Here is a 16,790-nt window from a genome sequence, read left to right on the forward strand (position 1 = left end):
TATTATTATTATTTTTGTCAATTTTAAATCCCATTTTCTAATACTCGTAAAATCGCCCTTACAGTCCAAAATGTTAAAGTAATATAGCATTTTTTTTAAAAAAAAATTGATTGCAAAATTAATCTTTTTAACATTGAAATTGTTATCATATTAATATTTTAGTAAGTCACTTTCTTAAATATTCAGAACCTATTTTTAGTAGTATTATACTACACTACAAAGCCAAAAAACATAATTGAGAGTTAATCTGAAAATTAGTGTTCTTAAACAATTTTTTTTTTTTTTTAAGTGTAATTTGTGTAAACGATTCCATAAAGAAATATGTGGAAGAGATTAGTTATGCAAATATGATTTCTTATAAATTAATTATTCATATAATTATTTGTTTTTTTTTTCTTAACATCTTATAGTTACAGTACAGTATTATGTTTTATTAATCATACAAAGTTAATAATTCATATAATCTCTAATTTTCTCATTAAAATAGATACAAAGTTAATGTATATTAATATTTTACACGTATAACAATAGTTTTAGTTAATTATATGACCAAATAAATAGAGTTATTTTAATTGTGTGTGTTTCACGGGGTATAGTATAGCTAGTGTCCTACATTTTTAGATGCATTTTTGTAATCCCAAGTTACATTATTTTAATAATAATTTACTTATATAAATAGTTGTAAAGCTGACTTCAATTCTCTTTCCTATTGTCGGATAATCATTTTCTTTTCATAAAAAAAAGCTTATAAAAAGAAACAAATGCAGGGTGCTTATTATCAAAGTTTTTGAAATTAATTGGTCTGATCCAAATTTTATATGAATTTTATGTTATGTGATTCAATCTTATCATGAAAATGTATTAGTCTAATTGGTTTGGATTTTTATGGTGTAATTTTATTTTTTAATTAGCAAAATAAATATATTTTTTTAAATTATTAAAATTGTGTTACATTTACACAATTTTAATTAAAATTTTATTATATTTATGTTAGTTCAAATACATTAAAATTATATCATTTTTACACGCACAATAAAATTATACCATCATAATTTATTTATTTTGATAATTTTTAAAAAATTTACCTATTTTAATAATTGAGAGGTAAAATATCAATGAATTAGTAAAAAATCCAATTCGGTCTAATATTATATAAAATATATATTTTATGATTCGATTTGAATAGTTAATTTTCATTGATTTATATATGAATTTTAAAATAGCTAAATAAATAATAAAAATATCACATCAATGTGTTTGATAGTTGTTAGAATGATTATATATAATACATCATAGCAAACTAAATTGGTCCAATTATTTTAATTCATAATATTTTTAGTCTAATCATGTTTGTGTTGATAGTAAAAAGTGATTATATATAGTAAACCATGTTTATATTTTTGTTACACATTTTTTTCATAGTATTATTATTATTATTATTATATTATCTTGTGAAACAAAATTGATTATATTATAGTAAAACAGTGATTTTTTTTATGGAAACAAAATTTTGTTATCCTTTATGCAAAAGTTAAAATTAGTGATTGATAGTGGAGCGTAATTAGAGAGAGAATTGAGGAAGAAATCAAATAAGAAGACGACAAAAGTAAAAGAAGTAGCTTAATAATTGAAGTTAACCCTAAAATTTTAAGTGCTTTTCTTTTTGTTAGGGTGAAAGTGATTTGAGAAAAGCTATGAACCATAAAAATCTCCTTCATGGATCCTGTTCAAATGGAAACTAAGGTCTTCTCCATTAATCAAAATCACCATATCAATGCCATCAACCTCTTCTTCTTTCTTCCATTTTTCTTCATTCTTCATTTATCATCAAATTCTTTTAACCCTTTCTTTCTTCTTTCTTCAATTAATCTTCATTTTTCAATAAACATAACAATTAAGCACTTTTTGGAGACTAAAACAATCAATTTTGTAAAAAAAATAAAATTTAAAAATTTTTCTCAATCTTTTTTTATATTTTATTTCAAAAGATGTTGGAGATCCCACATCGACTAGAGATTAGGACATTTCATTGTATATAAATGGGTGCAAACCTCATGAACCGATTTTATGGGGTTGAGTTAGGCTTAAAGTCCACTTCGTAATATGGTATCATATATACAAAGAGAATCATCTCTCAAAGATAATTAGTAAATTTAAATATATTTATTATTGATAAAATAATAACACTTTCATGTTGATTAATTTTGTAAATTGATGCAAATGCAGTATTTTATGGATAGAGTTACAATTATGAGTTTATGAGTGACTAGTTACACTTCTTTCATACATTTTTTTTAAACCTTCCCTTAAATAAAAACTAAGTAACATAAAAATATTCGTCATAGATATAGTCCAAGAGTTAAAGTAAATCTTTAAAGCATTTTTTTTATAAACTCCACTATTTTATTTAAAAAAAAGAAAAAAATTAAGTAAAGATACAACTTTTATGAATTGCATTAGACTTTATTGGTACAATTATTTCTGTCTTTCTTTTATCGTTTTCATTTTATATATACATTTCAAAATTACACCTTTAAAATCTAAAGGGGCAGCAAAATCATTTCAATTTAATTAAAAAAAATTATTTAGAAAAATAGGCGCATATCTTTATTCAATATTATTTCGAAAAGTCCATAAAATCGTAAATTATTTGTAATTTCAGTGAATTGTATTTTTCTCCCGTTATACATTAAAATAAGCATAATTTACTGAAAATAAGTTTTAATAATTTTGTTTTTTTGCATAATGATAGTTAATTTTAACATGTGTCATGAATTTAGTTACCTTGGAAAGTAAAGTGAAGATTTTATGATAATGAATATAGTAAACAACACTCTACCTACTAAAATACTAATAGGATGGTGGTTATGTTAATTGTCGGTAACATTAAAAATATAAAATATGATTAAAATAATGTTGGATAAAACTGTTTTATTTGTATTTAAAAGAAAATAATAATGTAATTTGTGTTTAAAAATAAAAATAAAATATTAATTAAAAAATGAGAAGTAACTAGTTATGTAACATTTGATGAGAAAAAAAAAGTGAGGGAGAGTATTAAGGAAGAAGTGGTTTTGATGAGAGGAAAAAAAGAAGAAATGGATAAAGAAAAAAGAGGTTTAGTTTGGTGAGTTGGGAAATACAAAATCGGTTGACTCACCATTCTTTCTCTCTCTTTCTCTGTTCCTCCATTCTCTGGTTCCTGTTGAGTAGCTCCACTCTATATGCACCTTCCACTCCTTTTTCGCTCCTTCTTCACACCCTTCTCTTCACTCTTCCACCCTATATGGCTAAATGCCCCAAAACGACATCCACGCCCACCAAAACGGTGAAACCACCGTCACCACCCCGCTCCACCCTCCACTTCTGACCCTCCACCTCCAAGCCATGACCTCCACCACTTCGACCTCCACCGACCCCCTCCCATCGGACGACGGCGCTGCGGTGAGGGCAGTCAACAAACGCTTCGAGGGCCTCCTCACTGTCCGGACCAAGGCCATCAAGGGAAAGGGAGCCTGGTACTGGGCCCACCTCGAGCCCATACTCGTCCCTCACCCAGATACCGGTCTCCCCAAAACCGTCAAACTCAAATGCTCCCTCTGCGACTCTCTCTTCTCCGCTTCGAACCCTTCCAGAACAGCTTCCGAACACTTAAAGCGTGGAACTTGCTCCAACTTCAGCTCTGGGTTGAGACCCGGCTCGGTGCCTTCTCCCCTGCCCATTTCCTCCATCACTCCCGGTTCCAACCGCAAAAGGGGTTCGCCTCAAATGGGTGCCACGTCGCCCTCTTCTTATCAAAATCACTCCTTGGCCTTGGTCGAGTCTTCCCGGTTCGACATCGGGTACCCCCAGATGCAGAACAGTAACAACAACAGCAATAGTAATAATAATAATAATAATAACAACAACAACATTATGCACTTGCAGCATCACGGGCAGAGCCAGCAGCATTTAATGTTGTCGGGTGGGAAGGATGATTTGTGTGCTTTGGCCATGTTTGAGGACAGTGTGAAGAAGTTGAAGAGTCCCAAGACTTCTCCTGGTCCTGCTTTGAGCAAGGACCAGGTGAATTCTGCTTTGGACTTGCTCTTCGATTGGTTCTACGAGACTTGCGGCTCTGTGTCCTTGTCGAGTCTGGAACATAGAAAGTTTCAGGCTTTTTTGAGCCAGGTTGGGTTGCCCGGAAATTTGAGGAGGGAGGTTTCTGGGGGGAGGCTTGATGCTAGGTTCGGGGAGGCCAAGGCTGAGTCCGAGGCGAGGATTAGGGACGCCATGTTTTTTCAGTTGGCGAGTGATGGGTGGAAGAGTGGGGGTTTGTTTAGCTTCAACCCGTGTTGTGGTGGGGGAGAGAGTTTGGTGAAGTTTGTGGTGAATCTCCCCAATGGGAGCAGTGTGTTTCAGAAGGCTGTGTTCACAGGTGGAGTGGAGAATTCCAAGTATGCCGAGGAGGTTTTGTGGGAGACGGTTACGGCGGTTACTGGGAGTGTTGTCCATAGGTGTGTGGGGATTGTCGCAGATAAGTTCAAGGCCAAGGCGTTGAGGAACTTGGAGGCGCAGCACCATTGGATGGTGAACACTTCCTGCCAGCTTCAGGGGTTGGTTAGCTTGATCAAGGATTTTAACCGCGAGTTGCCGCTTTTCAGGGATGTGATTGAGAATTGCTTGAAGGTTGCCAATTTTATGAACAGTGAGTCGCAGGTGAGGAGTCTTTTCCTCAAGTGCAGGGTGCAGGAGATGGATTGTGGCGGGCTAATTCGCGTGCCTTCACCCAAATGTGATCCGCTGAAGAATTTTCAATTGGTGTTTCCTATGTTGGAGGACATTTTGAGCTGTGCCAGAGTGATGCAGATGGTTGTGATGGAAGATGGGTTTAAGGTGATGTGTATGGAAGATACGTTGGCGAGGGAGGTTGCAGGAATGGTGCAGAATGAGGGGTTTTGGAACGAGTTGGAGGCGGTTTATTCAGTTGTGAAGCTTGTTAGAGGGATGGTGCATGATGTTGAGGCTGAGAGGCCATTGATTGGTAGGTGCTTGCCTCTCTGGGAGGAGCTGAGGAGCAAGGTGAAAGAGTGGTGTGGGAAGTTCAACATTGTGGAAGGACCTGTGGAGAAGATAGTTGAGAAGAGGTTTAGGAAGAATTATCACCCTGCGTGGGCAGCAGCGTTTATACTTGATCCACTTTACTTGATTAAGGATGCAAGTGGAAAGTATCTTCCTCCGTATAAGTGTTTGACGCGAGAACAGGAGAAGGATGTGGACAAGTTACTCACGAGGCTGGCTTCGCGAGAAGAGGCTCATGTTGTGTTGATGGAGCTAATGAAATGGAGGTCAGATGGTCTTGATCCGCTTTATGCGCAGGCTGTTCAGATGAAGCAGAGGGATCCGATTACAGGGAAGATGAAAGTTGCAAATCCACTGAGTAGTAGACTTGTGTGGGAAACATGTTTGAGTGAGTTTAAATCCCTGGGGAAGATTGCAGTGAGGCTTATTTTTCTGCATGCAACTTCATGTGGGTTTAAGAGTAATTGGTCTTTTATGAGGAAATTTTCAGCTAATAAACAGTCAAGAGTTGCCTTGGAGAGGACTCAGAAAATGATATATATTGCAGCTCATGCCAAGCTTGAAAGGAGAGACTTTTCCAGTGAGGAAGAGAAGGATGCAGAGCTGTTTGCCATGTCTGGTAGTGAGGATGGCATGCTGGCTGAGGTTTATGCTGATGCTCCCTTAGTGTAATGTGCTTTTTTTCAACTCTTATAGAATTGTGTAATTTTAGGATTTATCAGATTCTTTACACAACTCTTCTATTATTCCCTTACATCTAGTTGAAAAAATTTCATGACTTGGGGGTTGAAACAGAAGGAATATTAGAAGGGACCAAAAAAAGCATGTTGTTAGTGACTGTGTTATGATCAGCTTTGATTCTAATGAATCATCAATCTTTTTTCCAGTAATTATTTTGTACTTTTAGGGTTGTAAAGGAGGAACTCTTGCTCTTTTATCAGCATAACAACAATTCAGGGAAGGAGCAAGAAGAATGTCATGTCACAAAAATTTTGCTAGTGATTTTGTAATGAGAATGATTATTGAATCCTAATTCTAATATCAATCTACAACTTAAAAAGATGCGCTTAATTAATGTATGTGTAAAGTTTGCCTTGATGAGAAACACCTTGTTTACAAACTTCCTCTCATGTGAAAAACTCAATTCCTGATTCCTCTTCTACTTGTTCTTCCGCTTCACTTTCTGTAGGTCAAATACTGGACTAGAAGCATTTTTCATGCTTATGGAGCTAGCTTTCAGGATTTTATTATTAATTTCTTTATGAAGCTTCAGCTGTTCACTTTTTTAGCTATTGACATTGATATGATAAAAAGCACTCATGCAGAATATTTAAAAATTCAAAAGCAAACTGAATTTTATGGTCTGTATGAAAAATCATTAAAAAACAAGAGGAAAGCCTATATCTGGAGCAAAGTTTTTGTTTTCTCAACGAAAACAACGTTTATATGACATCATGGGGTGTCATTAACGTGATTTCTTCACCTGAAGGGGGAAAAGGACGCTACAAATAGTCCATGGAATTTTGATTATAGATCTCAATTGATAGTTCATGTCTTGATATGCCATAACATAATGCAGAGTCTATAGATTCTGCTTGCCACACTAATTTGTGTGATTGAATAGAATAGGATGAATTATCATACTGTTTGACCACCTGATTTCCATCACATCCAAAGACTTTAATGCTTCAGTTTAGTTCTAAACTGAGTTGACCAAAGAACAAAAGGTGTCTCACTGCTTTCTGCAAACTGCCTGATGTAGAAGTTTCAGTTTCTCGTAGGGTATATCAAGATAAAGAGTTTCCCTTCATGTTTCCTGATTTTTAAAACCACTTGGGCGTGGACCATATAGTTATTGGACTTATCCCAACTACTCTTTTTTGTGTTTTAGTAACAAAGAAATAAGAGAATTCTCAATTACATGTGATCAATTGGTATTAACTATTAAGGTCCATCATGCTGTTACAAACCAGTGAGCCAGTAACTGAGCACAATTAGTCCACTTTCAAGTAAATTTCAACTTCCAAGCTGTAAGGACAGCACTTCTATTCTAACGGTATATGTTGTTCCTTGGTCTCTCTTTTTCATAGGGCTATTGATGCATGTGAGAACCTTTAGAGGAAAATGGAAACATATATTGGGCCGTTATTTGGCCTCACCTTTGAAAACTGATTCAAGTTTTGGCGTCTTCTGTTCTCATCACTGCACAAAATTGTCACAAGTCATTTAATTTAGATTATTTTCATGAGTGGAAAGAGAAAAACAGCTGAGGCTATCTCTACATCTGTTCCTAGTCATGTTTCACCACAACTAGAGACTGCATGGTTAGTCATCACAAAAATGGGAGCACTATAACACCATATCAAATTAATAACAAAAATATGTGATGAAATTTATGATATTTCTTCATGATGGAGGCAATCTCAAATGATATGGTGTGTACTCCTGCCACTACTAGATACTCTAATGAATAGGGAGTTAAGTTACTACAAATGTTAAACTAAAATAGGAGGCTCCCAAAATTTGAATGTTACTTTTTGGTGCAGAGTTGCAATGGCTTGAAGCAGTAGTAGGGTGGTAAAGGCAACATGGTTTTGACGTGTGTCAACCTCGGAAGAAGATAAGAATCTTTGTATCCGTAGAAGCAATTCTCATAGATAATCTGGCATATCTCCTGGTGTGTTTGTTTACTACAAAATGATTAGGCCCACAAGGGAGAGTGGATATCCATGTCAAAGGGTGTCATGGTCAAAGGAGAGTGAGGTATGAGTGGCCTTCCTTCACATCAATCCACACACTGTTTCTCTCTCTATATATATTATGTTTGTGAATATTATTATTGTTTTTGTTTAGCTAATGTCCCACAGGCTTTGGTAACTTTCTTTGAAACATTTAGTTTTGTGATAATTTATTTGTTAATGGGGCCTTGGTTGCCATGTTTATCTCAATGTTGCAAATTGGAATTTTGCAGAATTAACCGTTTAGGTTGCCATGATTGCTAAAAAGGCTTGGAAAAAAAAGTTGAAACAAGGAGTGTGTCCTAAAAAAAATGGAAAAAGAAGAGACCTGTCGGTATGAGAAGGTACATGATATGGTTGAGAGGGTTATTGCAATATGCAGCAGAGACTCAATGTTTCAGCAGATTATTGGAGCCATGAACAGAAGGTTGGTGATTCAAGGGTTCTGGTGGTGATGAAATTGCATATCATTTTGAATCCTTCTTGTCAGTCACATGCACATGACACCCTTTTTATAGTTGTCATCATACTTCTATAAATTTCATAAAATTATGAAACTGAAGTCTGAGATACTATCAACCTGATGCAAGCACAACAGTTTCCTAGTCAATAATTAATACAACTTCTGCCTCACTATTCCGTGCAAATAGAACTTCTGCAAATCATGCTGACATCTAAGTAGGGTAAAATTTATTTTAACCGAATTCATTTTGAACCAATTATGATTAGAATGTATATCCACATTAATCTTCACTGTAGATTTTATAATAGTGTATGTAAATCAAAGATGCTCAAATCCACATAAGAAATAAATAATTTGGCATGTTAAGCAATTTTCCTACAGTAGGCCTTTTAGTACTAAACCAATCTCTTGCTAACATATATATCAAATGACTATTTTGAAAACACTTGACTATAAATCACTAAATCTTATGTAAATAATCAAATTTAAAAACATTTAAGTTGTAACGTGTACTATGTAATAATATCAATGATAATAGTAATAATAATTTGAAGATAAATTATTGTATGAGTACAGAATTTATATGCATACTGAAGTAAAAGCTGAAGATGCATCAAAACGATAATAACCAAAGACAGCAATATTTGTACTGAAGTTATTTTAAACTTCTGATTGGTTATGTTCATAGATACTGCTGCTACATGAACGATGACTCTAGTACTATATTCCATAATAAATCATGCCATAATATGTCCTTTCACTGCACGTACAGCAGCTTGAAACTAGCATCAAGATAGCCACCCCTTTTATCTACTAACTTTTCTCCACCCTTTTTCATCATGAACCTATTCTCTTACATATTATGAAGTACTCTCAAAAAGCCTCAACAATTTAACTCATTTTAGACTCTATATTTTAACTGCACTCCATTATATATTGAGTTCACTGTTTTTGCATTGTAGCATATTGGTAATTTTCATGGATATATCATATATGTGCTTAATTTAAGTGTCTTCACCCACCTCAAGGGAAGAAATAATGAAAGTTTCTGTAGCTCCTTAATGACTGGCTAAAAGTCAAACACGGTTGTAAATGAAAAAGTTATGTGGCTGACTGAACTCATTAGTAGTGCAGGGTGCTGTATTGCTGATTTCTTCAGAACTGATTTATCTTTCTACTCAATTTGGTGTAGTGACAGTGGATCATGTCGGCAATGGCAAGCAATTCTGACTGCTGACCAACTAAAAGGAAAAGACCCTTTTTTTTCTCTCTCTTTTTCTTTTTAATTCATATATTTTTTTTCCCTTTTGCTTGATGTATGGTATAATTTCATTTTTCATTCCAGTCTGGTTGTTCTTGTATAGGAGAGGAGGATGTTATGATTGGCATAGGACAAAGCCATCTTTTTACAAGAATCTTCACACTTTCAATGTTCCCCCATCATTAATCTTTCTTTTTAATGTCTCTCCTTTTACATCCCACTAAACAAACCTCCCTTTGTTTTAGATTTCAAGATACATTCTTTTTACCTCATAAATTTGTGTTATGGGCTTGTATATTTTGATTCTTTGCCCCCATGATTTCATTCATCAATCTTTTCTTGGCTTATTCATTCATCAATGTAGGAATTAAGAAAGAGTTCTTCCCTTACCATCTATCTCCTGCTTCTGAGAATAATAAAACACTATTTAAAAGAAAAAACAGTCTATGTTAATTTAATATTATAATAAATTTGTAAATTTTTATAATAATTGTCTAAATGGCCATTGTTAGTATAACTTCTTTACATCAACAACAAAAAGGAGAAACAATATTTTTCAATTCAATTTTACTATGATTTTCTGTTGGTGTGAACTATTATTTTTTACTGGTGAGAACCAGATGAGTCCTATAAGAATCGAAATCGGTAGGAGTTCTCTCAGTTCCTAGAGTAAAGAGTAATTTTTATAAAAAAAACACATTAATGATGAGAAAAATAAGTAGGTAAAACTTTATCTGAATTTGTGCATATATAAAGTTTCCATATGGTAAAGATGATGAAAAATTTTAACAAAAAGATTCATCTTCATCTCTACATCATACATTGAAATAGCTAATGGTTTAACTTTTACTATCTTGGATTAGGTGATTTCTTGTTTATTCTGATTTCCAAATACACTTTTATTCTCACAAAAAAGTGTAAACCCTAATGTGAGAAGGAATATTTGAGAAACAGTTGATATTCCCTCCTTTGGCCTATTGATTGTGTTTTTGATGCCAATCAGCTAACTAACCATGAAAACTTTAACCTTTGGTAGTATTTTGGTAGATTTGAAAATTTGGAGATTGTGATGATGACAATGATTACATGTTAATCAATTCTTCTCCTATGAAAGGTGTGGACTGTGGAACAATGATTACACATTAATCAATTCATCTCCCCTATCTCAACATCTTGACCCTTGATTTTAAGATCAATGGCTTTGCTTGCTACATACCAACTTGCCCTACCTACCCCATACACAAGGGGTCCTCTAATGTGTGTTAGATGTAGTAGAAACAATTTGTGTAATAATGTAAAGCACATATTATTCCTTGTTTTTTAGGGCAATGCAATCATAACAATGTTTATACACATGTTGGTAGAATAGAAAGTGGACAACAAAAACCACACATTATTATTACCAATGTATTTAAAACCATATTCTATACTACTACACATTCATATAAAATAATAATAATAATAATAATAATAAGTTCATATGTTGAAGAAAATAAAAATAACAAACATTTTAGGTTATTTAATTTTATGGTTTATTTATTTAACCAGTTAGTTCATTAATCCAATTGACTGATTTTTAAAATAGAGTAAACCACCACAAAATAGATATTTTTAAAATTTATGAGTAATGAATGCATTAACTAAAGTGTTTTTTATGTTATTTATTAATTTTTATTATAACTGCGTTGAAAGTGAGATTAAGATAATGGAATTTGTTACTGCTATGTGTAGAAAATAAACTCTTATTTTATATTTATTTTATCTGAAAGTTAATTTGCATTTAAAACGAAATTAAAGTTGTGGATCACGTGAGTACACACCTATTCTTCTAGGTATTTATCTTTAGATTAGGTTTTTCTTTTTATTTGGATTTATCTGTTTTGCCATATTTCTGACAAAAGATTATTTCGATGATGTGAAAATTCCATATTTCGTTATTTCAATAAAATAAAAAAAAGTTTAAACAACTTAATTAGACTGAATTTAGTGGGGGAAAATGTGCTAGCTAATTAAAACATTTTTTTGGCCGTGCTACATTTATTTTTTTGAGATTTCTTTTAAATATTAATAAGGACAACATATATTCAAGAAAATAATAAAATATAATCAATAATTTTTGGAACCTAAATAATATATTCAAACTAAACATATTTAACTTTCATACAAAATTATTCTCTATACGTTGTAATATAATTTTTTCTTCCTTCTAGTACTACTCCCACCTTACATATTAATATGAAACAACTATACACTTCTTATATCAATAATATTAATCACTACTAAAAACTAATTTTAGAAACAAAAAAATAATTACTTACTATATTGATTAAATTAAAAACTATCTTAAAAACTAAAAAAATTATTAGTATCTACATTAGTTTCTAAATTGATAACTAATTAGCTACTAAGGTTTTAACTACTAACTACTTTAGATTCTAAAACTGATAGCTAATTAGATACCAATTAATTAATTAAATATTAATTTAACCAACTACTTTAAATTCTAAAATTGGTAATTAAAACCTTGATAGTTAATTAAATACCAATTAACTAATTAAATGTTAATTTATAAAAGTTGGTTTATAAATCTAGAAACTATTTGATATAACAATAATTTTTTAATCTCTAAAATTTTTTATTTTGTTATTTAATGATTTTTTTTTATAATGAGTTCCTTTATGCTCTCAAATATATAAGTGTCCGTAGTTATGAATTTAATGACGAATTTAGTGACGGATTAGGAGACGAAAGCTTCTCCACTATTAAGCTCACTTATTAATACAATACAAGTAGATAATGAAGTTTGATATTTTATCAATTCAAATTGGAATAATGAATTGACCAAAGTCGATTTTTTTCATAAATCGTGTTGGGTTTAATTTGGTTGGTAGTCAATTCAAACTCACTTGCACTCTCAAATCAACCTTTGAATTTTATTCAAATTTCAATTTTGAAATCATATATAATTTACATGTCTCTCAGCTACAAAAGCTACTATTCATTCAAAGTAAAGTTACTTACTCACTCTCTACAATTATACCACAAATTCAACTTACCACTTTTTAATTTAAATTTTTTTCTACCACATATTCATTGCAAAATTAAAGCATAATTGTTTATATCATAAGACTTGAAGTTTATATAATATAATATAAAATTATAAAGTTTACCTGAATTAAGAAGTAGAAGAGACGAATCAAAGCGATAAAGATCTGAATCTCAGTAGATCATGAAATAGGTTAGATCGATAAATATCCGAATGTCAGTGGATCATAAAATAGATTAAATTCTTAATAAAGAACTGGATTATCAAATTTTGTAGGACTTTCTTATTTTAATAAGAACTCTCTAAAAGCCATTTCTCTTTCCCTTATGCAATTGCAAGGCTTTATTAAAACTTGAAACTAGTATTCATCTCACGTGACTAAGTATTATATTTGCTTAGATAAAAATTTCTCTTCTTCTTCACCTTTCTTTATTAGAGTTGTTGGTGCTTGATTTGCCTAATAAGTTCAAGAACAGTGATGAACATGAATCCTTATTATTAGCTCATTTTCATGAAAGCAAATCAAAGGTGAGAAAATATCAGAAAAATCTGAGGCTGAGATTGAAAGTGGATTGGAGATATTTGTTTATTCTATTTGGTTTTTGTTTTGATTATATGGTTTCAAAGAGTTGAAGTATCAATTTCAACCAACACTTTGTAACAAAGACCAGTGACATCATATTCATGCAAATTGCAAATGTTTAGTGGAGAAGTGTTTGTCCATATTGGAACACACAGTAACTCATTCCCATCACAAGTAAATTACCTATGATGTTTTTGCTAATTGTAATTAAATCTTCTAATCAGTTCCTCTTATCATAATCATCTCTTTCTCTACAACAACTTACTAAGCTAAGGTTGAAGGATAATATGCAGAAGTTACACAGAGCATGTTAAATTAGACATTACTGCAGTTGTGACATTTTTTCATACACTTGTTAGGCATGGAACTTTAAGTACAAGCCATTATGTGCTATTTTCTATCACATGGTGTGTTACTTTTGCAGTTCCCACTTAAAGCTTGACCCTACAAACTTTGCCCAAACAAATCTTCTCTGCATCAGATTTCTTTCTTTTCTCATTCTGTCTTCACTGTTTTTCCCACCAATCTATGGCATAATTGGCTCTTGTATAAGTGGCCCCAGTTTCAACAGAATCACAAGAACAATTGAAAATAATATTATGGTATTATTAGCCTATTACCCACAAAGCCTCATATAATTTTCATTGATTAAAGATGGGTCCTATCATTATTAGACAATACACATTAGACAAAGACTAATACATAAATATCACTTATAGTTAGTATTAAGAGAAGGGAGAGGTAACAGTTCAAGCACAGTAATATATATATGTATAATAGCACCAATCAGCAAGATTTTTATTACTCAATTAGATTACACTACTTTGGGAAAGTGAGCAACCAATAATCATTTACACTTGAAAGCTAACCATATACCATACCCTCATTCTTAAAGTAATTGATGAAGGTGTCTTCAAACATGAATTCAAAGATAATGGTATTAAGAAAAAACTTTAAACTAATTCAACTTTATAAAACCGACTGACTTATAAGATGAGGTTTGTACCTATTTATATACTATGAAATATCTTAAGTTCTAGTCGATGTAGAATCTCGAACACACCCTCTCACACCAATACTGTTTGCGTGAGATTATATATTTATGGATGGTCTGATAGCAGTCCGATAGGGGTGACCTGATAAAATTAACAAATTCTCCTTATAAGGTAAGATTTATACATACTTATATACTATGAAATATCCTAAGTTCTATTCGATGTAGAATCTCCAACACACTCCCTCACACCAAGACTGTTTGCGTGAGACTATATATTTATGGATGGTCTGATAGTGACCCGATAGGGATGACCTGATAAAATTAACAATTTCTCTTTAGAATAGACTTAAGATTACTCTGATAAGAAGTGAATTTTAAGCCTAACTCAATCTTATAAAACCAACTTATAAAGTGAGGTTTGCACCCACTTATATTATGATATGACTTAATCTCTATTCGATGTCGGATCTCCAAAAAGGTTTCACAGGATTTTGTTTTCTTGGCTTGAAAACCGTAGGAGGTGAGAAATTGTTTGAAATAAAAGAAAAAAATAAAAAGTAGAAGGAAAAATGTGATGTTAATAATGAAGTTTTGTCGTGTTAGTTAGAAGTGTAGTGTGATAGAGAAGAAATTAGTGGAGGCATGAAATATGGAATTTACCTTACCTTACCTAATAATGGTTATGGTGTATGATGATTACAAAGCTTTTTATTATACTTTTTGTTTTCTTGTATTCCTCTATTTCCATAATTACTATTGTACTCCCAAACAATCCCTACAACTGGCCACCAAAACCTATTATTGTTGTACTCAACATCATAACAAAAACACATGTAAATCTAATCTCATTGGACCACTCCAAACCTAATAGCTTGCTAACATGTTCTTAATTAGGTATGTTTCCTTCTTAATCATTTTCGTTTCTAATATCATATTATATATGCTATGCTCTTCTTTCATTATATGTATTATTATTATTATTTTTCACAAACACACTTTCTTTTTTTGTTTTACGAAATTCGTTTTAATTATAACTTTGTGTACAATGTATTATTACAAATTTAATCAACCCCAAGTTTGCAACCAAGTGATTTTAATGGAAAGTGCTTTTGCATTTTATACAAACAAAAAATCATATTCTCATGCAAAGCTGCGTTTTGAGGCAAAAGTTTGACGGTTGAAGAATCTAATAGTTATTAAAAAAGTGATTTTGTATTTTACGGTCGATTTTATTACTAGTAATAGTGTTAAATTTAATTGAAATTAATTTTAAGAACTAAATTTATTATTGTAAAAAAATTATCAAATATAAACTAATTTAATGATAAAAATAATTAATTTATATTAATTAATTTAGTTATTATTTTATAAATTAAAATATTATTGATATTTAAAATAATTTCTATTATAAAAAAAATTATAAAATAGTTTCTAAATTGATATGTAACATTAATTATTAATTTAATATTTTAAAGATTAATAAATTAGTTTTTAAAACCAATTTTTCTTCTAGTGATTTAAGAGATATAATATTCATTTATCATATTGACTTTAAAATGTTGTTGATAATTGGTTAAATAATGATTGATTAATTATAATTGGTAATAATAAATAGTAAAAGGGTGAAGAATAAGAGGACTTACCAATAATGTGCATCATCATTTAGTAACAATTGTGAAATTGGGGTAAAGACTCAAACTTAACCAATTATATGCTATATTGTCATTTGAGACTATAATTTTTTTTTCACACAATAAATTATTAAGTTTTGTTGATCTTTTTAAATTAAATTTTAATTATATGCCATGTAAAAGTTAGTGAGACTATAGACACATAATAATTTCAAAATATCTAATAATGTCTCCTATTGATGACTAGATTGTGTTCTTTTTTAAAAGGAAAATTGAATTTTAAATGGGCTTTAACTCTTTTTTACTCCATTAATGTCTTTGTTCACCTTTTATTTATTCATTTTGCACTTTCCAAAATATAAATTTGACATTAATGAGAAAGAGGTGAGCAATAAATTAATGGATACAAGAACAAATACCTTTGAGATGAGATGAGTTTAGTAGAATTGATCCATTTAATATGTGAGTCCAGTGACCAAAGATATGTGTCAACAATTATTTGGGCCAATGTTTTAGAAGACACATTTCACAAATGATAAATTCTCCCTCCACCTCCATCCATTTTTTTTTTGCATCTTCATAATAATTATAAAAAAGTCAAAATTTTTTAAAAAATTTAAATAATATTAAATAAAGTATAACTTCAATTACATCCATGTACTCTTATACTTTCTTTCAATCACAACACTTTCATTCTTTTTCGGCCGCAAAGTTTGAAATAACAGTTCCTTCATTTGAGTTTGTGTGAGACGATTGACGAGAATATTTATTGTATTCCGAGTTTCCAATGCAAAGATAATTTTCTTTTGAGTTTTATACTTCATTTTTACACATCGCTGGTTTTTGTTTTGTTTTGTAGCTTAAAAAAAATCGAACAAAAATACTACCACTAGTAAAAATATCACAAAATTTACCTCAATCACTAACATTCACCACCAACTACAACTACTTGTAAATGAAAAAGAAAACACCACATTGTCCATCATGTTCAAAAAGGTATTGTTGAAATT

At 31.3% G+C, this 16,790-nt stretch overlaps 1 protein-coding gene across 3 annotated transcripts; it reads left to right on the plus strand.

Annotated features, from left to right (window-relative positions):
• Positions 1-3,066: 3,066 nt before the first annotated feature.
• Positions 3,067-9,722, plus strand: LOC137837738 (uncharacterized). Of its 3 annotated transcripts, XR_011085512.1 has the most exons (4): positions 3,067-5,729; positions 7,608-7,824; positions 8,033-8,226; positions 9,455-9,722. XR_011085512.1 is itself a non-coding variant. In XM_068646847.1 (2 exons), exons 1-2 carry the CDS (start codon positions 3,295-3,297, stop codon positions 8,061-8,063), a joined length of 2,466 nt encoding a protein of 821 aa, XP_068502948.1. In that variant the 5' UTR covers positions 3,067-3,294; the 3' UTR covers positions 8,064-8,432. The 3 variants fall into 3 exon arrangements, 1 of the variants encoding a protein (XP_068502948.1); XR_011085511.1 differs by lacking the exon at positions 7,608-7,824; XM_068646847.1 differs by lacking the exons at positions 7,608-7,824; positions 9,455-9,722 and having other exon boundaries at positions 8,033-8,432.
• The last annotated feature ends 7,068 nt before the right edge of the window (positions 9,723-16,790 follow it).

The sequence above is a fragment of the Phaseolus vulgaris genome, chromosome 4 (genome assembly GCF_000499845.2).
Source record: "Phaseolus vulgaris cultivar G19833 chromosome 4, P. vulgaris v2.0, whole genome shotgun sequence".
Taxonomy (NCBI): Eukaryota; Viridiplantae; Streptophyta; class Magnoliopsida; order Fabales; family Fabaceae; genus Phaseolus; species Phaseolus vulgaris.